At 38.9% G+C, this 22,117-nt stretch overlaps 1 protein-coding gene across 1 annotated transcript in view; it reads left to right on the top strand.

Annotated features, from left to right (window-relative positions):
• The window catches only part of Tacr1 (tachykinin receptor 1), a 139,519-nt gene that overhangs the window by 73,729 nt on the left and 43,673 nt on the right, over positions 1-22,117 (top strand). Inside the window, exon 2 of the mRNA XM_042699765.1 lies at positions 5,475-5,669. Within this exon, the coding sequence (XP_042555699.1) occupies positions 5,475-5,669 (195 nt within the window). The remainder of the gene's footprint in view (positions 1-5,474; positions 5,670-22,117) is intronic.

Below are 22,117 nucleotides of genomic sequence, written 5' to 3'. Positions count from 1 at the left end.
CAAATTAAAATCTTGCATTGGAGATAATATGAAAAGAGGACAATGTAATTGCCACAGTCTCCCCTGTGTCTCTTCCTCTTTCACTGTTTGAGATTGCTCAGTGAGGAGAGACACCTGGGTGGAGTTGGAGACTGAAAGTAATTTAAGACATCTTCATGGTTGCTTATCTTGCTTTTGGGGGAGGGGACAAAAAAAATCTTGCCTTTGGGAAATGATCTGTTAAGTAATCCTACAGTTTTAATGCAAACACTCAGATGATGGCCATAGCCTTGCAAGTTCAACCCTTCATCAGAGTGGAAAGATGATGGTTGCTTGAGTCTATATTCACTGGTGTAGATGCTAGGGTTCCCGTCCCTCATCACCATCCCATGACTAAGAAAGCAAGGTCCCATCACTGTCTATGGACAAGGGGGACAACACAGTGTCCAGGAAAAAAATCAAGACCTCTCAGGGCTCTTTTCAAGACAGTCATGGAAGATCAGGGAGTCTGTTTTGTACTTAGGTTCTTTTAATGGTAGCAGAGGCTCATCAGAATGAGCTAAAGAAGTCAAGCAATGCTTGATTGAAAGCCACTTAAGTTATCTTCGCCCTTTTTTGTTGTTGTTGGTTATAGGGCTCGGCCCTGTCTCTGAACTCTTTGCTCAAGGTTACTGCTCTACTACTCTACTACTTTGAGCCACAGCACTTCTGGTTTTCTTATGGTTAATAGGAAATGAATCTCATGGACTTTCCTGCCTGGGCTGGCTTTGAACTGTGATCCTCAGATTTATTCTTGGTTACCAGGCATTGATGGCTCATGCACATTACCTACCTCTCCGAAGGGTCAACTCTAAGAATTGTGGTTCAAAGCCAGCCCATGCAAGAAGTGTGTCTTATCCCCAATTAACCAGCAGAAAGCCAAAAAGTGGAGTTGGGGCTCAAGTGGCAGAGCACTAGCCTTAAGCAAAAAAGTTAAGGGACAGCACCCAGGCGGCCCTGAGTTCAAGCCTAAGTACCAGCACACACACACACACACACACACACACACACACACACACACACACACACACACACACACACACACACACCCCACAAGAAAAAAATTTACATTTGTTATGAATCCCTGGAACTCCTCCAAGTGTCTTCCTAATTCTAATCTGTCCTGATTTTAATAATACACATCCACTGACAAGAAGGCACTGGCTCTGAGCGTGCTCTGAGAGGGAGACCTGTAGCATCCCCCTAACATCCATCCTCCCTACACTGTCAATATCATTGCTTTTACAGCTCAAAGAAGGAAAGCCCAGGCCCCAGCACAAAAATGCACAGAAATCTACTCTCAGATTTCAATCATTTGTCAAAACAAAGCTATCAAGCTTCCCAGGAAGTCAGATATGATTCTAATACAGAGAGAGAGAAGGCTTCAAATGCTTCCTGCTCTTAGAACAGGATGCTCAGCAGGTTTGCACCAAATCCAGCTGAGCACACCTCTTTAAACCTCTCCAATAGACCACCTGCCAGTTCAAGGCTTGATTATCTCTGCAGCTTCCCTAAGGCTCTGTGGTATTGATCAGATTATCCCTTGAGGTCACTTAGCCTGCTGTCACATTCTGTAGCTGGTTATTGAAGCATCTTGCTTTCCTGGAGAAATTAGGTGCTTATTGGCCAGAAGGGAACAGCCATGCTCTGCATGTAGCAGGTGCTGGGTAAGAATTTGTTGAGCACATACTGAATGAAATAGTTTTACTTGTATCCCTGGCCGTAGTCCTCACCTGGAGATCCTAGGAGTCTAAAGGCCTCAGTAAAAAGAGTTCTATGGAATTCTGTAGAGCCAGCTGACAACTCTGCTGCTATTTGCACATTTGCGAAGCTTCTGTTGACAATTCTGTCCCACAGATGCCAGAAATACCTGCATGTCAGAGACTCAAAAGTGTGATTCGGAGGTGTTGTCAGATAATATTTAAATCCCAAAGGCTGTAAAAAGATCATCCCTACTCTGAAAAAAAATGCATATTTTAAGAGATGAACCCATAAACTTTGTAAGAAAAATATCCATAGGGAAATGCTTGGGCAAAGGAAGAGGCAGAACTGATTTGCTTATAAGTGATAAGAAATGCTGATTGCGATATCTATTATTGTTCACATCCCTGCCACATCTCAGAGACGATACACAAAGGCAAATGGGATATTGCTCCCTCAGACAACACTGTTTAGTGCAAACCCTAGGTGTGAGGTATGGTAGGAATGGCACCAAAGATCTCAAAGATGTATTCACTGTGTTTCCCACTTCTTGCAGCCAGGCTGCATCCATACTGCCTCTAGCTTTTCACACCATCTACTGCATCTGCTTTTGCATGCAGGGAGACTTTCTCTTCATGAAGGCCAAGTGCCTCATATTCATCCAAGATGCTCTAGGAGATGAGAGATTTCTCCAGGAACTATAGGGGTTGCTGCCTTTGGGCCACTGATTTCTGTCTCATGCACATTCATATCCCCCCAGATTATATGGCTGATAATAGGTTAGTATGTATTGATAATACTACATGAAGACTTTTAAAACGCCTGCAGTCATGTGCCACTTAACAGTAGAGACATGTTGTGGAAAATGCATTAAACAATTCCGTCACTAGACAGCCTCTTCAGTAAATGGTGCTGGCAAAACTGGTTAACTACATGTAGAAAACTAAACCTAGATCCTTATATATCACCCTGCACCAGAATCAACTCCAAATGGATCAAAGACCTTGAACTCAAAGCAGACACTCTGAAAACATTACAGGATGGAATAGGAGAAACCCTGGGTCTCCTCGGCTCAGGCCGAAATTTTCTGAATAGAGACCCGGAAACACAACAAATCAAAGAAAGGTTGGACAAATGGGATTGTATAAGGTTGCAGAGCTTCTGCAGGGCAAATGACATAGCTAGCAAGATCAATAGAAAGCCCACGGACTGGGAGAAGATCTTTACTAGCCATACAACGGACAAGGGTCTCATATCTAAAATATACTTGGAACTCAAAAAATTAAACCACCCAACAACAAATCCTCAAAGAAACAACTGCCCAATAAGTAAGTGGGCAAAAGACTTAAAGAGAAGCTTCTCTGAAGAAGAAAGAAGGATGGCCAATAGACACATGAAGAAATGTTCAACATCCCTAGCCATAAAAGAAATGCAAATCAAAACAACATTGAGATATCACCTCACTCCAGTTAGAACGGCAAAAATCAAGAACTCTAACAACAGATGCTGGAGGGGATGTGGACAGAAAGGAACCTTACTTCATTGTTGGTGGGAATGTAAACTTGTTCAACCACTTTGGAAAGCAGTATGGAGGTTCCTCAAAAGACTTCACATAGAGCTCCCCTATGACCCAGCAATCCCACTTTTGGGCATTTACCCTAATGTTTACAAACAAGACCACACTAAAGCTACCAGCACAACTATGTTTATTGCAGCATTATTTACCATAGCTAAGATATGGAACCAACCCAGATGCCCCTCAGTAGATGAATGGATCAAGAAAATGTGGTATATATACACAATGGAATTCTATGCTTCCATCAGAAAGAATGACATTGCCCCATTTGTTAGGAAATGGAAAAACTTGGAAAAAATTATATTAAGTGAAGTAAGCCAGGCCCAAAGAAACGTAGGTCCCATGGTTTCCCTTATTTGTAATATCTAGTATATGTATGAGTCAAGCGGAAAAGGTCAGATAATGTGATGTCAGGAAAATGAACCCTTAGATGTGTATTTTAATGTTTTTTTTCTTTCATGCATGTGTTTCTAACACATTTATAAGATTATCTCTTTGTTGCTTTGTATGTCCCTCCTCCACAGTATAACCCCTGCTTTCACTATATTTGATGTCAGTATAACTTGTGGAGGAGATGGGGAAAAACCAGTTGTTTAAGGATACAGGTGGACCTGTTGCAACAATGAGAAGTACAAGTTGTCATGTCCAAAACGAGCTTTACAACGTTGGTTTGGGGGGGGGGGGTGGGAAGGAGAAGAATTGGGATTAGGGGGAGAGGGGGGAGGCTGGGAAGGGATGTGAAGGGTAAACAAAGGAGGAGGCTGCAATGCTTGGTAAGAAATGTACGCATTATCCTGCCCATGTAACTGTAACTCCTCTGTACAGTATGTTCACAAATAAAATTAAATTAAAAAAAAAACAAAACAAAAAAAAAACAATTCCGTCACTGTGCAAGCCTCATAGAGCATATTCATAGAAATTAAGACAGCTCTGAAACCATTAGGCAATATCATTTTATGGTACCACATTCATATACGCAATCTGTCATTGACTGAACCCTCTTTTTGCAATGTATGACTTTTTCTTTTTCCTTGTGGGTATTTGGCTTGAAATTCAGGGCCTCCTGCTTGTTAGAAAAGCACCCTACCCTTGAGCCATGTCTCTAGCCCTTTTTGCATTGGTTATTTTTGAGAAGAGTCTCACTTTTTGCCTAGGCTAGCCTGGACAGTGATCCTCTTATTTATGCTTCCTGCTGTACTTTTGATGACATGTGTGCACTACCACATCCAACCTTTTATTGGTTGAAATGGAATCTCAGGAACTTTTTGTCCTGGCCAAATTTGATTCCTAGATCTCAACTTCCTAAGTAGCTAGGATTACAGATGTGAGCCAGGGCACCTAGCTCAGAAGTATATATAGACCACCATTGTCTCTTACTCCAAAAGAGATAAAAGAGTCTATATATTACATAAATTTGCAACATCATTCTTATTTTTCCAAGTTTTCCATAATCCTTTGACCTGTACTTGATTATCATGTCCCTAATGTTAGGATTTAAGTGATACGAATGTCGCCTAGAATGTTGCTAGATGGGTCTTCAAATATTTTAAAATGTACAGTTGGAGTTTTTTTTTTAATGGATTTCATAAGTCAGAGAGCTTAAAAATAGACCATAGACTATAGTTGTCAGTGGCTTCCTCCTGTAATCCTAGCTACTGAAGAGACTAAGGTTTGAGGATCACAGTCCAAAGCCAGCCTGGACAAGAAAATTCGTGACATTCTTTTTTTTTTTTTTTTTGGTCCGGTCGTGGGGCCTGAACACTGGGCCTGGGCACTGTCCCTCAGCTCTTCAGCTCAAAGCTAGCACTCTACCACTTGAGCCACAGCACCACTTCCGGCTTTTTTCTTTTTGCTTATGTGGAACTGAGGAATCAAACTCAGGGCCTCATGCATGCAAGGCAAGTGCTCTACCACTGAGCCACCTTCCCAGCCCAGATATTCTTATCTCCAAAAATCCAAAAGTGTAGCTGGGGCTCGAGTGATAGGATACCAGCTTTGAGCAAAAAAAGACAACACCCAGGCTCTGAGTTCAAGCTCCAGTACACACACACACACACACACACACACACACTCTTTTAAAAATAAACTAATAAAAATAATATCATTTCTGGAAGTTTTCACTGACTGCAAAATCAAAATTATGGATGTGGGTTAACTGTGTCTTTTCTTCTCATTCCAGGTACATGGCCATCATTCATCCTCTTCAGCCTCGGCTGTCAGCCACGGCCACCAAGGTGGTCATATGTGTCATCTGGGCTCTGGCCCTCCTGCTGGCCTTCCCGCAGGGCTACTACTCCACCACGGAGACCATGCCCAGCAGAGTGGTATGCATGATTGAGTGGCCAGAGCATCCTGACAAGATTTATGAGAAAGTGTGAGTAGAGACTTGAACCTGCTCTGGAATTGCTCTGGTACAGAGGAACTCCTGTGTCCTTCCTTGTTGCTTCTTTCTTCCTATCTTCTTTTGTCCGTTAAGATGTAATGTATACCTCTGTAAGAAGTTGTCAGGGGATTATCGTATCCCAAATGCTGTTCTGGGCTCTCAAAAGAGAATCTCAAAACAATACAAGAGCTGGGTTCTGTTACAGAAAGCTCTTTAGGCACCCCAAGTGCCCCTTAAGCTTTTTTCTGAGATGTTTTCCCTTTCAGTATCTATACTTCTTTGTCTAGGAACTTGTTTTTCCTAAGTTATCTGTTGCCACTTTCCCCTCCAGCACAGCACACTGGGAGATAGGGTTTCCGCCTCCGCCACCCTCCAGAATCTCTCAACAGTGGCTAATGGGAGTTGGCATAGACTCTGGTTCCATCCCTCTCACAGACCAAGTCTCTGAGGATTGGATTTAACACTGTGTCCAGAGTTTCTACATGAGATTAAAGGCTCTAGGTGCCCCAGTGCTAGCTGGTTCCAGAACATCACACTTCACTGGCCACCATTCCTTACCTGTACTGTAGCCCCATACCCTACAGTGCTTCTTTCTCCTCCCAAATAGGATAGGTGTACTCAAATCTTTTATCCCGATTTCTCTGTCTGTGGAAGAACTAACAAAAACACCTCCTTTCCAGAATTTGATTGTTGGAGAAGAAAGGCAACACACAGTGAGATGTCTGGGAAGGTAAAGCCCAGCACCTTTATGGTTACAGAGGAATTACAGGACAGTCCTGCTTCTCTCACACAGGGAGGGTTGGTCACGTTTAGGGTTTTGCAAAGTATGTTGGCAATTTTCTCTAATATTTCTTATCCTAGAGGCAGCAATGAAATGGTTTCTTTTTTGTTTTGCTCTGCTCAAATGAGCAGCGATGTGACATTTATATAACCACTAGCTTTCTAGACTGACAGCACATGGATGAAAATGGCTCTTTCTGAAAGCCCTCTGTAATTCTCCAATCTTGGGTTTGTTATCTGAATCATAAAACAATACTGGTTTAGAATCAGAAGACCTGGGTTTTAATGATGAGATTGCTCCTCGCTATATGATCATAGGCAAGGGTCACAGCCCCTCCTCATTATTAAATGGAAGAACAGAAAGCACCATTTCCCATAAACAATAGTTGGGCAGAGTAAATGAGATAAAGTATTCTCACCTAGTGAGCTATTAAATGCCATACAAGAGTTACGAACCAAATTCACTGGATAGTAGTATAATTGCATGGCCTTTACATTTCTAACGGCTAAAATGAAGCACAATCTCTGTCATACCCCAAGATGGGAGGTTCCAGAGCCAGTGGCACACAGAGTTACACGGGTGCATCTGTTCCATGGAGCATGGAAATGTGTGGCCTGCCAGGAAGCAATACATAAAGCTCAGACATTGCCTTCCAGACACAGACAGTGGGATTTCATCGATCAAGCAGTGGGGGAAATAATGCTTAGTCTAGAAGGAAACATTGAAAATTGAAAATTGTTCTTTCCAATGAAACTACAAGCCTGGGCAAGGTCTCAGAGGGAGAAAGAACACAACTCTACAAGCCAGATTGGATCTGTGAACATGATCCAGCCAGAAGGTTCCCCCCCAAGGTCGGGGTGGGGTTGGGGGTGGTGAGAAAGACACCTGTGAATTAAATCTGATATAAATTCTATTGACAGCACAAGTTGCAACTGTGTACTTAGTTCTTATGATCGTTTCCAAGTTTCATCTGTGTGCTACCAACTTCATTTCAAAATACTCATAATTCTTTCATCAAACCACAAATTCTAAGGTTAACTTGGAAACAGATGTTTTTCCCCCCCTAGATCTGTACTTTGTGCTTTTTTGGGGTGGAGACTGTTTTTGTTGTTATTGTTTGAGAAGAGTCTTTTTGCCCAGAAGCAGTGATGTTTAGAGTCTTGCATTTCAACATTTTTTGTGTTTTGTGTTTATTAATGACTAGCAAATCCCTTTGAGACTCAACACAATCCATTGTATTGTCCCAGTTCCTTGCTTTGAGAGTTGAGAAGCAACATCGGTGGCACGGATAGATTTGCCATCCTTGTTTATTTTATCATCCTAACCTAAAAACTGAGTCCAGCTTATGAGCAGTTGATTTTACCTATTCAAGATGTTCAATATGTTTATTAATAGGATATTAAGTCCAAAGATCCCAAACTTGTCAGTTACAAATTGCTTTGACTGGGATACAAATATAATTCCAAGATTCAATAGAGCTTTCTTTATTCAACCTCATTTTCTTTCTGTCAGAATTCTTCATAACACAATATGCTATTCTAGGGGGAATTTAATGTCTAAACTAAGTCCTTAATTATTTTCCTTTCTTTTAGAATCATTTCCATAGTACACAATAAGCCCCAATTTGAAGCCAGATGGAAACTTTGTTTTGAAGCAGTATAGTAATTCAGATCAAAATGTGGGCTCTGGAACTGGATGATATCTCACTCTCAGCACCATCACTCACTAGCTGATTTATAATGCTCACATCATTTAAATCTTTAAGCCTAATAGTACTTTCCATGCAGAATGATTCTTGTCTCTAACTACCCAAAAGCCAGATGTGGCTCAAGTGGTAAAGCACCAGACTTGAGCAAAGAAATAAGGTACAGTTTGCCAGGTACCCATGGCTCACGCCTGTAATCCTAGCTACACAGGAGGCTGAGATCTGAGGATCAAGGTTCGAAGCCAGCCTGGGCAGGAAAGACTATGAGACTCTTGTCTCCAATTAGCCACTAGGAAAACTGCAATTGGTGCTGTGGCGCAAAGTGGTAGAGCACTAGCCTTGAGCTGAAGAACTGAGGGACAGCACCCAGGACCAGAGTTCAAGCCCCATGACCAACCAAAAAGAAAAAGAAATAAGAGACAGAACCTAGGCCCTGACTTCAAGCCCCACCACCAGCCTCCAAAAGAAGAGGAGGAGGGAGGAGGAGGAGGAGGAGGAGGAGGGAGGAGGAGGAGGAGGAGGGAGAGGAGGAGGAGGAGGAAAAGAAGAAACTCACATGATGTGTTCAACCCAGTGACCTAGTATGGCACCTATGGAAAGATCTGGTTAATGTTAACCACCATTATTAACATCATTTGTTAATAGGGTCCACTGACAGATGACTGGAGATAATGGTCTGGGCAGAGACTTAGGCTCAATTTGTCTGATAGATCATTTCTGCCAACTAATTACATAAAGGCATTTTGCAAAAAAAAAAAAAAATGTAGATTGCTGAAAATGCCTTCTGGCTATGTGGTAAGCCTCAAACCCTAATCATTTTTCATTCAGATCCTTTATTAATACACAGATTAAATAAAGCACTGTTAAAGACAGGCAAATCTTTAAAAAAGAAAAAAGGAGGAGCGGGGGTGAGCACTTTAACAAAAGAATGCCCAAAAGTTTTGAGCATGCACTTGACAAAAAAATCTAAATGGATAATAAATCTATGAAGATTAATTTATCACCAGCAAAATGAAAATTAAAACTATAATGATAACATACCATACTCCATCAGAATACACACATTAAGAAGTCTGAGGTTAGGCATGGTGATGCATGCCTATAATTCCAGTGACTCAGAAGACAGAAGCTGGAAGAGCATGGTTTTAGGCCAACCCTGGCAAAATTAATAAGATCCTATGTCATAAACAAATACAAATCAGAAGGGGGCTAGAGTGTGGCTCAAGTGGTAGAACACTTACCCAAGCACAGGCCCCGGGATTAATCCTCAGTAACACACACACACACACACACACACACACACACACCTGAAAAAACTAATTATTTTGTTTTTTGTTTGTTTGTTTGTTTTTAAATTTTATTTTATTTTATTTGAGAACATACTGTACAGAGGGGTTACAATTACATGGGCAGGATTAATGCATACATTTCTTACCAAGCATTGCAGCCTCCTCCTTTGTTTACCCTTCACCTCCCTTCCCAGCCTCCCCCCTCCCCCCCACCCAATCATACCCCCCCTCCCCCCCCCCACACCGACATTGTAAAGCTGGTTTTGACATGACATTTTGTACTTCTCATTGTTGCAACAGGTCCACCTGAATCCTTAAACGACTTGTTTGTCCCCGTCTCCTCCACATGTTATACTGACATCAAATATAGTGAAAGCGGGGGTTACACTGTGGGGGAGGGACATACAAAGCAACAAAGAAATAATCTTATAAATGCGTTAGAAACACATGCATGAAAGAAACAAAAACATTAAAATACATATTTGAGGGTTCGTTTTCCTAACATCACATTCTCTGACTTTTTCCGCTTGACTCATACCTATACTAGATATTGGAAATAAGGGAAACCATGGGACCTATGTTTCTTTGGGCCTGGCTTACTTCACTTAATATAATTTTTTCCAAGCCTTTCCATTTCCTAACAAATGGAGAAATGTCATTCTTTCTGATGGAGGCATAGAATTCCATTGTGTATATATACCACATCTTCTTGATCCATTCATCTACTGAGGGGCATCTGGGTTGGTTCCATATCTTAGCTATGGTAAATAATGCTGCAATAAACATAGTTGTGCTGGTAGCTTTAGTGTGGCCTTGTTTGTGATCATTTGGGTAAATGCCCAAAAGTGGGATTGCTGGGTCATTGGGGAGCTCTATGTGGAGTCTTTTGAGGAACCTCCATACTGCTTAAAACTAATTATTTTGAACTTTTGGTACAAATATGAAGTAATAAGAACTTTGGTTGGCTGCTAGAAGTATAAGTTGTTAAATCTACATTGAAAATATTTTATAGTAAAAAAAATAAAACTATTCTTATAACTTGGAAATTTTACTCCGAGATAATTAACATCGTAACTCTTATACATGGAGTCAGGCATGGTAGTGAACACCAACAATCCCAGCAATTCAGGAAGCAGAGATTAGGATTATCTGTTTGAAACCAATCCAGGCAAAAAGTTAGCAAGACCCCAACTCTGCCAATAAGCCAATCATGGTAGTTCAGGTATATAAAATTCCAAATCCTTAGGAAGCTCAGGTAGAATGAACATGACCTGAGGCCAGCCTGGGGGAAAAAACTGTGAGATCTTATGTTATCTTAAACAATAAAGTAAAAAACTGGGAACGTGTTGCAAGTGGTAGAAGGCTTGCCTAACAAGTATGAAGCACTAAATTGGAAACCTAGCACTGAAGCTGGATGCTGGTGGCTCATGCCTATAAACCTAGCTACTGAGAAGATCTTAGGATTGTTGTTCAAAGCCAGCCTAGGCAGGAAAGTCCATGAGACTCATCTCCAATTAACTACCAGAACACTGAAGTGGCGCTGTGGCTCTACCTGGGATGCACTAGCCTTGAGCAAAAGAGCTCAGGGACAGCACCCAGGCTAGGAAAACAAACAAACAAACAAATAGACATACAAAGCCAAATCCATCTAACGTTCTGCTCCTATCATTATTCTTAATTCCCTAGAAACAATTCATAAGTCTATTCCCGGTAGAATAGTGTTGTAGTGCCAGCACATAATGGAATACTTGATCATTAATAAAGTAAAATTAGTTTCACATAACATTGGTGACTCTTATAAACAAAGTTCTAGAGCAAACAGAATGAAATGCCCTTTTTTAAATATGTAAGTGCATGGCAAAGCTATCAGTGGCCAATGTGCAAAGACCTTGGTTCTCAACCACAGGAAGGAGAGTGTGTAGTTGAGAATAGCTGTAGTATAAAATCTCTGAAGTGAGTCACTTTAATTTTGACAACTTCCCTCCAAACAAAATTGTACCAGTGCGTATTCCCACCAGCAATGTGTGAGAGTTCCAGTTTCTCCATAGCCTTGGCTTTCTGATTTCACTCATCTGATGGGGAAAAAAATGTTATCTCATTATAGTTAAAATTTATATTTCCCTTATTGGGAATGAGATTGGATATCCTTTTCACTTTTTGTTAGGTATTTGCATGTACATTTCACAATCTGTTTATTTCATTTGCCACATCCTTAAATGTATTTCTATATCATGATGTGAATGTGTATGTGTATGTGCTGCCTGGATACATGTCGTAAATGAATCCTCTCCTTTGAAAATGGGTTAATCCAGTGGTTTCTCTTCGTTGGATAGTCAAAACACCAGACTTGAAAACAGGCTTCTTCTAGCTGCATCTCTAAATCCCTGGGAGGACTGGCCTGTTTCCTTTGCCATTCTCTGTTTACAACGCTCAGTAACAGAAAATTATGCTAATGTTATAGCATTCACAAAAATAGAAACTTGGCTTATCATTACTATCATATCGTCTTAATTTGTAATCAAGTCCTGTCATAATTAGCAACCTAGGAGCCTGGCCATAGTTTCTCTTCTATAATGGTTACATAACCCCATAACAAAGGATTTGATTGACAAATGATAGCAGATGCTTTCATATGTGGCCCAAAGTAACTCTTTCTGCCAGAGCAAAAATCACAGAGAAAGGGTGACAGTGATCAAAATGTATTGTATTCATAAACTGCTTTGTGGAATGGCAATTTCTTTGTACAACTACCTGAAGATAATAAAAATATAAAGGAAAGCACAGAGAAAGAAAGATGAGAGATTTTTTTAAAAAATTGGGCTTGATAAAACTAAGAAAAGTGCAGGAGCTTTCAATGTTAATGAAAGCTAAGGTAGTGGTAGAGTGGTTGCCTAGCATGCATGAAGCCCTAGATTCAATTCCTCAGTACCATATAAACAGAAAAAACCACAAGTGGTGCTGTGGTTCAAGTGGTATAGAGTGCTAGCCTTGAGCAAAAGAAGCCCAGGCCCTGAGTTCAAGCCCCAGGAATGGCAACAACAACAGCAACAATAATGATAATGAAAGCTAAGGCCTCTCTTGCAGATACTGTAGTGGGGGTGAGACCTCAGTGGCCATAAGGTAAGGGGACATAATGGGGATGAATGAGCCAAAAGAGGACCTTGTATCAGAAGGACTACCACAAAGTCTGGAATGAGGAAGAAAGATGAGAATGACATCCAAAAGAGTGAGATTTGGGCAGCCTGTGACATTTTAGCTTCCCTGAGTCATTTAAAAATGTTGATCATAGGTCATTGTCTGACAAACTTCTATCCTGGTCTATTCTAGTAGAAGGTTAGCAAGAAGGAGACCTTCCTATCCTTCTACCAGGAGTGGGAAAGGAGGCTATTGTAGAAAGCAGTAGCATTTGTGATTCTAATTACCTGGGAAAGGTACATGAAGATGAATATATTAATTCTGATTATAAGTACCCCGCCACAATTGCAGCAGGTTATCAATTATGATGGAAGAACATAAAAACAAGCCCCTGCCAACATTTACAGCACTTTCCCCTGGAGACATTATGATCCATTAGAGGAAACCAGTTAAGAGCTTTATGTTTATATTCTTTACTTTCAATAATAATAATAATAACTAATAATAATAATGATAGAAAATCAGCTCCCTGATAGAGTAAAAGCAGAAGAAAATGATAGAAAATAGCTTGCATCATTACAATTACTTCTCAAATTGTCTACTTTCTTGATTCAAATATTTAAGAGAGAGAGAAGGAGGAGGAGGAAGGGGTGGAGAAAGAGGGAAGAAGGAAAGGAGGAGGGGAAGAAGGAAGAAGTAGAAAGAAGGAAGGAAGGAAGGAAGGAAAGAAGGAAGGAAGGAAGGAAGGAAGGAAGGAAGGAAGGAAAGAAGGAAGGAAGGAAGGGAGGGAGGGAGGGAGGGAGGGAGGGAGGGAGGGAGGGAGGGAGGGGGGGAGGAAGAAAAAGAGAAGATTCTTTTGCCAAGCTACTCTAGGCCTTGGCTAAGAGGCAGGAGCATGTTTGTGTTTTCAGGAGAGATTGTTTATGGTAGCTGTTGTAATTCATCTCCTTCCCTGACATCCACTGCATTTAAAAATATATCCCAGGCTTTCTAGCATTGTCACCACTGTTGATGAAAAGCAGTTGAACCAAGAATGAAGAGTGCATTGACACTATGGGGAAGTTCATGCCATAAAAATAAGCTCTGCATCTTGACTGCTAGGAAGAAATTAGAACAAACAAAGGGAAAACAAGAAAAGGGAGTGAGAGAAGAATAAGGGAGGGAAGGAGGGGAACTAGAGGAAGGGGGAAAGGAGGAAAGGAAGGAAAAAGAAGAAAGGGAGAGAGGAAGGTAGGAGAGAGGAAGCAAGAGGAAGGGAAGAGAGGAGAGAAGAGAGAAAGGGAGGGGAGAGGAGGGAAGAAGAAGAGAGGAGAGGAAAGGAAAGGAGAAGGGGGAGAATTCTTGGAACAATATGGAATTGATTCACTTACTACATAGTCTGGCATACCTGAAATATAAACAGAAAGAAAAGAATTTGTTAAACACAAACCTACAGGTCCATTTCATTCACAAACATGGACACAAACACCCCAGATAAAATATTCACAAAAAAATCCAACATCATCTTAGAAGAGCAATGTTTCCTTTTTAAGCATGACTTTGTCTGGCAAATAAAATTATTAAATTATCAGGAAATCTATTATTGTATTTCATCAAATTAATTGGCCAAGCAGAAACCTCACAAATTCATCTCAACAAATGTTCAAAATAATATTAATGCAATATCTGTTAAAGAAAAAAAAGTAACTTGCATCAACAATAAACCTGGACAAAATAGATCTCTCTTATAACAAAAATAAAACAAGACAAGAGCATTTAGAATAATTTAAAAACAGCCAGGACTTAAATGAAAGAAAAAAGCCTCATGATATTCTAGGCTTTACTGATTGATGTAAGGAATAGATGAGCAGTGTATTTTACAAGATGCAAGACTCAAAAAAGTATGGAAGTGTCTATAGAAAGCAGTCTCCTTTTTATCTTTAAATAACTCCATAAAGAGATCAGTTCTTCTCAGACTCTCAAAGTATGTCCAAGAATATGTCTAGGTGATTTATAAAGTTCATTATTTGAAAGAATAAATGGTAACCAATAGTTTAAGAAACTATCGACTATTGACCAAGGAGAAATAATAATGAAAAATAATGAAAGATAATGAAAATAATGAAAGAAAATAAGAAACAACTTGCTTTTTCAGGTACTGGAGACTAAAAAATTACACAGACACATACACACCACCTCTACCACCCACACTAGAAACCATGGATATAAAATTTTATATCTGTGCATGCTAAAGATTTGTCAAATCCTCAAGATTCATCTCATACTTTATTTTGAATTGGATAAACCAGAATACTTTGGGACTCTTCACTAAAATGAGTTTTTAGATAACCGCATAACTTCTAACTTGGAGAGCTGCAATAATAATTAGAACCCCCTACAGAAGCTCCCTTCCTAAACAGTATGTTTAGTTCATCTTTACAGATAATCTACTTTGTTGCTTATAAACCAGGAAACACAAAAGGTAGACTGGAAAAATCCTTCTCTCCCTCATCCAGACCTTTTCCATAAAGAAGGTTCTTAGTTTGGGGTGAGCTCCCAAAGTTTCTTCATATGTTAGGAAGTACAACCCTCTTCCTATTTTAAGTTTCTGAACCAAAATACAATATATAGTACATCCTATTCTTGCCTTCCCCTATGATTTTATTTTGACTATCCTTTCCCTTCAGTATATTGCAAGTCTTCTTTTTATTTGTTTTCTTTATAACTTCCTGGCATTCCTTTGTATGGAAAAATATCATAGTGTATTTCTTTTTTAGAGAGAAGTACTGGGGTTTCAACTCAGCCTTATAATTCGTAAGCAGGTACCCTACTACTTGAAGCACACAACTCCCAGCCCTTTTTGCTTTGCTTTTCAGATAGGGTCTTGTGTTTTTGCCAGGAACCCACCTGACATTGATCTTCTGGCCTTAGGCTCCTAACTAGGTAACTAGGATCACATGCACCACCAAGCCAGCTTAGTGCTTGAAATCAAATTTGGCTAAGGTTTTGCCTAGGCTGACCTTGAACCATGATCCACCCAAATTTTACCTCTCAAGTATCTAGGATTATAGAATTGAAACACCATGCTGGGCTCTATAATGTCCTTTTTGATAGGACATGGATTTCTATTTGGGTTGTGCCCAGTGTTTTGTCCCTTTCAACTATTTTGCAATGAATAGTCTCCACTGCTGTTAGTGATGCAGTATAGAAATCTGATGGTTTTGTTTACATCCTTTTTCCTAAGCTTATTCAATCACAGAATCTTCTGATTAACTGTCAACATTTTTCCAGAAACATTATTCATAAGCTATATTCTAGAGAAACGCTGGGTTAACTTTAAAACTGCATTTCCTTCCTGCAAATTAAAACCAGTATCTTCCAAATAAGATGGGATAGATGGCTCCGAAGCTTAACACCCGAGGCAAAAGCCAAAATGAGTTTGCTAGTCTATTGGACCTCAAGATATGGACACAAGAGGTCCTTCTTTGTTGTTGTTTTAAATGAACTGTGTGATTTTTTTTGTCTCCTTTGTATGTTCTTCCCCCTAGGGTATATCCCCTGTTGTTACTGTACTTGATTTTGGTACTCTGCATCTTGTATATACATTTGTCTAATTTGGGGAGGGAAAGAGGAATAACAAAATACTGAAACAAGGACACAGGATGACCCATTGCAACAATGATGCCCATAAGACAGTAAATTGGAAATTAACTTTACAACTCGGGAGAGAAGTAAGAAAGGTGGGGGAGGGAAGAGATAGTGGGAGAACAATAGGGAAGGGGTAACAATGCTCAACAAGAAATGCACTCATTGCCTTACTCATGTAACTGGAACCCCTCTATACAGCATCTTTACAATAAAATAAAAATGTTTAACAGAAAAGAATAAAGAAAAAAAGCGTTTGCTAGTCTGAATATAGCTATAATTACAAATATAGATACATACACATACGTATGTCTATTACATTCTGTATGTCAGAAAACATGGAGGACACCTGTAGGTGCCAAACAGAAAAATGTAAAAATAAGACAAATGACTAGTACAATTAACCCAAATGAAATCTGAGTAATTGTATAATTGTAGTAATAATAATAATAAATAATAATATAGTAATAACAATTCTTTCCTGACAGATCAGGAAAGGGTGTGAAAAATAATATCCCCAAAATGAAAGTGTTAAACATTGGTCAGATTGTGAGGCAGGTGGCTGCTTTTGGTAGAAAGATAATTTGACAACAGCCATCAGGGCTTTTAAACTCATATTTGATATGAATGAGCAATTGAACTCTTAGAGATTTTTAAGAAAGGCTGGGTATGCTGGAGCATTCCTATAACCTGAACTACTAGTGGCGGGAGCGGGGAGGGGGAGCGCGGGCAGAAGCAGAAGTTTGAGGCTAACCTGAATCCAAACATCAAGTGTGTGGTTCAAGTTAAGAACAGTGCTTGCCTTGCAAGCACAGAGCCCTGGGTTCAACACAAAAAGAAAGAGGGAGAGGGAAAAGGGAGGGAATAAGAAGAGGGAGGTAGAGAGGTAAGACGATGGAGAGAGAAAGGAAAAGGGAAAAATAAGAAAGAGAAGGGCAAGGAATTTGTAAAGGAAATAATGATAGATAGATAGATAGATAGATAGATAGATAGATAGATAGATAGATAGATAGAAGGCATTGAGGTCAAAATGATTTGCAATATTGCAAAGTCAGTAACAAATGCCCAGACATAGAGGACAGATTAAATAAACAATGAGTCATTGATACAAAGAAAGTTATGCAGTTATTTAAGGTGGCACAGTGCAAACCTATTAATGTAAAGATACATGCATGATATTCTGATCAGTAAGCTAAAACAGATTTCAAAATAATATGCATAGTTCATATCATTTTTGTGTTTGTTATAAAGTCTACACATATACATTGTAGCTGAAAAGTCTGACGATATGGGGAAGTTTAATGTTCAGTGATTTTATTATACATACATTTGCTTGTACACAATTTCAGTTTCTCCAGACCTACTAAAAATTATGTCTCTACAGCATTTTCTTTTATGCGCTCTTTTTTATTAGTGCATACTAATTGAATAAAGGATATCTCTGTGAGCTTTCCAGATATGGACTTAATATTCCATGATTTCCTTTCCATGACATCTTCTAATTTAGGCATTCAACTTTACAATAAAATATTATCACTAAAAAAAATCACTAGGGGATAAAAATATGAAATAAAGCAAATATTGATGTGAACATTGATCACGATCACTTTTTGTGTGAAGTCCTAAGACCTTGTTCAGTCTTGGTATTTAGTGTGTGAAGAAACTTGATTTTTTTTTTTTTGTTTTAGAAAAACAGACGTCTGAATGTAATTGAGATGTTTCTTTATTCTTTATATACTATTTTTCAAGGTATTTGTTTGGGGGTTTTGTTGCTGAAAACTTGCAATCTGACTAGAGTCAGATTTCTAGTTCAGGGAGATTTTCTTGTGAAGCAAGACTTTAAAGGAACTGTTTTCTCCCCTCTGGTCTACTCAGCTTTTGAATTAGTGCTATGTGAAAAGTGTTTCCCTTGAGTCTGTCCCTTACTGTTGTACTTACTATTTCATAATCAATTTCTTTCGTCATTTTTCTAGTTTCCAGATGAACTGTCAAGCATCTCAGATGAAACTGTAAGATCAAGAGCTGAGATCAAGCATCTCAGATGAAACTGTAAGATCTTCACTGCTCCAGGCATTTAGAATTTGAGAGCCATGATTTTATTTAAAAAGCAGTATTTCTTACTCTTTACAACAGTCTTTCAAACCTTGTATTTTTTCTACTTTTTATTTTATTTTATTGTAAAGGTCATATACAGAGGGGCTATAATTACGTAAATAGTGAGTACATTTCTTGTGGAACATTGTTAACCCTCCTTCATTTTCTCCCGCTCCCCCACCCCACCCTGACTCTCTCCCACCCCAAGTTGTAAAGTTCACATCCAACATAGTGTCTTGAGAGTATCGCTGTTGCAGTGGTTCACCCTTTGTCCTTTGTCTCACCATTTTGTTATTCCCCTTCCCTTCCCCAAGTGAGATAAATGTATATACAAGACACAGGGTACCAAAATCAAAAAATCAGGGACAATAGGGATAAACCACAGGAGGACATGAAAGAAAAAAGACATTTCACACAGTACCTTAAAAAAAAAAACCTCTTGTTTCCATATCTTGGAGTTCATGTCAATTAGCATCATTTTATATGGTCAGACCTACCATTAGCTATTGAGCCTCTGATCCTCTGCTAGAACTATCCTAAACATATACTAAGTATTACAAACGAAGGAAACCATGGAGCCTATGTTTCTTTGGGTCTGACTTACCTCACAAGTCTTTTCCCAAGTCTTTCCATTTCCTTACAAATAAAGCAATGCCATTCTTTCTAATAGAGGCATAAAATTCCATTGTGTGTATACATCACATTTTCTTGATCCATTCATCGACTGAGGAGCATCGGAATTCCTAGCCAGAACAATAACTCAAGAGACAAACATAAAGGGGATCCAAAGAGGGAAAGTAGAAGTAAAACTCTCCTTCTTTGCAGATGACATGATCCTGTAGTTAAAGAACCCCAGACACTCTCTCCAACTGATTGAAAACTTTGGCAAGGTAGTAGGGTATAAAATTAACCCACAAAAATCAGTAACTTTTCTGTATGCCAACAATGAGAAGAGTGAGGCTGAAATCAGAAAAGCACCTTAATTTGTAATAGCCTAAAAAAATAGGAATTAACCAAAGAGGTGAAGAACATCTATGATGAAAACTTTAAAACCTGTAAAAGGAAATAAAAGCAAATTTAAGGAAGTAGAAAAACCCCCATGCTCCTGGATTAGGAGGATTAACATTGTGAAAATGGCAATAGAGCCCAAAGCTATCTACAAATTCAATGCAATCCCCATCAATATCCCAAAAACATTCTTTAATGGATTAGAAGAAGCAATCCAAAAATTCATATGGAATAATAGAAGACCCTGAATAGCAAAAACAATTCTTAGCAGGAAAAAGGGTTCTGGAGGACTATCAATACCAAACTTCAAACTCTATAATAAGCTGTAGTTATTTTAAAAAAAAAAAAAAACAACAACTTGGTACTGGCACATGAACAGGTATGAAGACCAATGGAATAGAACTGAAGACCCAGAAATGATCCCATAGATCCATGGCCCCTTAATTTTTGATAAGAGATCCAAAATTACTAGATGGAAGAAAGACAGCCTCTTCAACAAATGGTGCTGGTAAAATTGATTATACTCCTGTAGAAAAAAGAAGTCAGATCCTTTTATATCACCCTGCACCAAAATCAGTTCCAAATGGATTGACCTCGAAGTAAGAACAGATACTCTGAAAATATTACAGGAAGGGATAGAAGATTACCGTAGGGCTCCTTGGCATAGGTCAAGCCTTATTTTAAAAACCAAATACAGGGCTGTTGACTCACAATTGTAATCTTAGCTAGTTAGGAGGTTGAGATCTGAGGATCAACGTTTGAGGCCAACCCTAGTAAGAAAGTCCATGAGATTCATCTCCAACTAACTATCAAGAAAGGTGAAGTGGAGCTGTAGCTCAAGTGGTAGAATGCTAACTCTACCACTAAGGGAAAAAGCTCAGGAATAGCACACAGGCCCTGAGTTTTCCCTATGTCCCAGGACTGGCGTTTTCCTAATTGCTAACATCTCAGCTGGGTACATTTATCACTCATTTTATAACTTCAATTTGATTAATTATTAACTAATGGCCATTCTTAATTCAGATTTCCTCCATTTTTCCTTATATCTTTTTTCTGTTCCAAGATCCCATCTAAGGTATATTACATTTTGCTTGCATATATCTTTAGGAAGGTGTTGATCTTGATTCCTACTGTTTCCTTGTTTTTTATGACACTGACAGCTTGGAGGAGTACTCACCAAGTAATTTGTAGAAGAGGCTTAACTGGAATTTTTGTTTCTCGTGGGCCAACTATAGAGGTAGAGGGCAGTCTCATTACATTTATGAAGGGAATATGTGACTAATATAATTTATTATTATTGGTGTTACTCTTTCAATTTTATTTTATTATAGTTGACAAATAAAATGTATGTAAATTTGTGGTATAAACACAATTTTGTGATACATTGTCCAACCATTGCATCAAGCTGATTAACATATCCATCACCTCACATACATTTTGAGATGAAAACACTTAAGATATACTCTCTTAGCAATTTTTAGGTATACAACCCATGAACTATGATCACCATGCTAGATGTAGAGCTAGATGTAGATCTCTACAAAATATTCACCTGTCTATTATAAATGGAACTTCCTACCCCTTCTCCAACATCTTCCCATCGCTAACCTCTAGAATCATTCTGCTTCCTGCTTCTATGACTTCAGCTTTCTAAAATTCCATACAAAAATTAGATTATGTAGTATTTGCCTTTCTGAGCCCAGGTTATTTCACTTAGCAAAATGTCTTCCCGATTTAGTCATGTTATCACAAATGCCAGGATTCCCTTCTTTTTACAGATACTTAGTTGTATACCTATAACACATTCTCTTTATTTGTTATCTGTTGGTTCCATATCCTAACCATTCCATATCATGATAATGATTGCACATCTCTATTATTGTGGATAGGGCTGCAATGAATTTGGGGTAACAGATGATGTCTCTTCCAGTTCTTTTGGCTATAGAGCTAGCAGCAAGACTACTGGATCACATGTCAGTTCTAGGTTTAATTTTGGTGGGACCACCATACTATTTTTCGTAAGGGCTGTACAAATTTACATTCCCATCAACAATGTAAAAATTTTCTATTTTCTCCACATGCTTCCCAAAACTGATCTTATTTTTTTCATAGTAGCCACTGTAACAAGTCTGAAATAATGTCTCATGGTAGATTTTGTTGCTGGAGCTTTTTGTCCTATATTGATTACCTTTCATGTTTCTTCTTTTGTGAGTTTTTTTTCTATTACTGGTTGATAATTTCATACTATGTGGTCAGAAGAGATACTTCCCATGAATTCACCCTTAAATTTGTCATAAGCCATTATTTTGTGGTTGAATGGAATGTTTTGATCTATCCAAGAGAATGTTTTGTACAGCCTGGAAAAGAAAGTTCATTCTACTGCTATTGAATGGAATGTTCTCTAAATTGTCTGTTAGGTCCACTTGGTGTACCATATGGCTCAAGTTCAATGTTTCCATATTGATTCTCTGTCTGGATGGTCTATCCATTGTTGAAAGAAGATTACTGAAGTTCTTTGCCAATGTTGTATTGCTATGTCTCTGCTTATATTTATTAGTATTTGTTTTGTATATTTGAGTATATATATTTATTTATTTATAATTACCATCTTCTCATGCTGCTTCTACCGTTCTATCAATATAATAATGGCCTTTTTGTTTGTTTGTTTTTTAACAATACTGGGGTTTGAACTCAGGGCCTCATGCTTACCTGGCCAGCTTGTTCAAGGATGCTCTCCATTTGAGCCATTCCTCCAACCTGGCTTCTTAGTTATTTTGGAGATGAAGTTTAGTCTGCCCCTGCT

The sequence above is a fragment of the Dipodomys spectabilis genome, unplaced genomic scaffold (assembly GCF_019054845.1).
Source record: "Dipodomys spectabilis isolate Male_0828 unplaced genomic scaffold, ASM1905484v1 ptg000262l, whole genome shotgun sequence".
Classification (NCBI taxonomy): Eukaryota; Metazoa; Chordata; class Mammalia; order Rodentia; family Heteromyidae; genus Dipodomys; species Dipodomys spectabilis.
The sequence above is the reverse complement of the archived record's forward strand: the minus strand, read 5'-3'. Positions and strand labels throughout refer to the sequence as shown.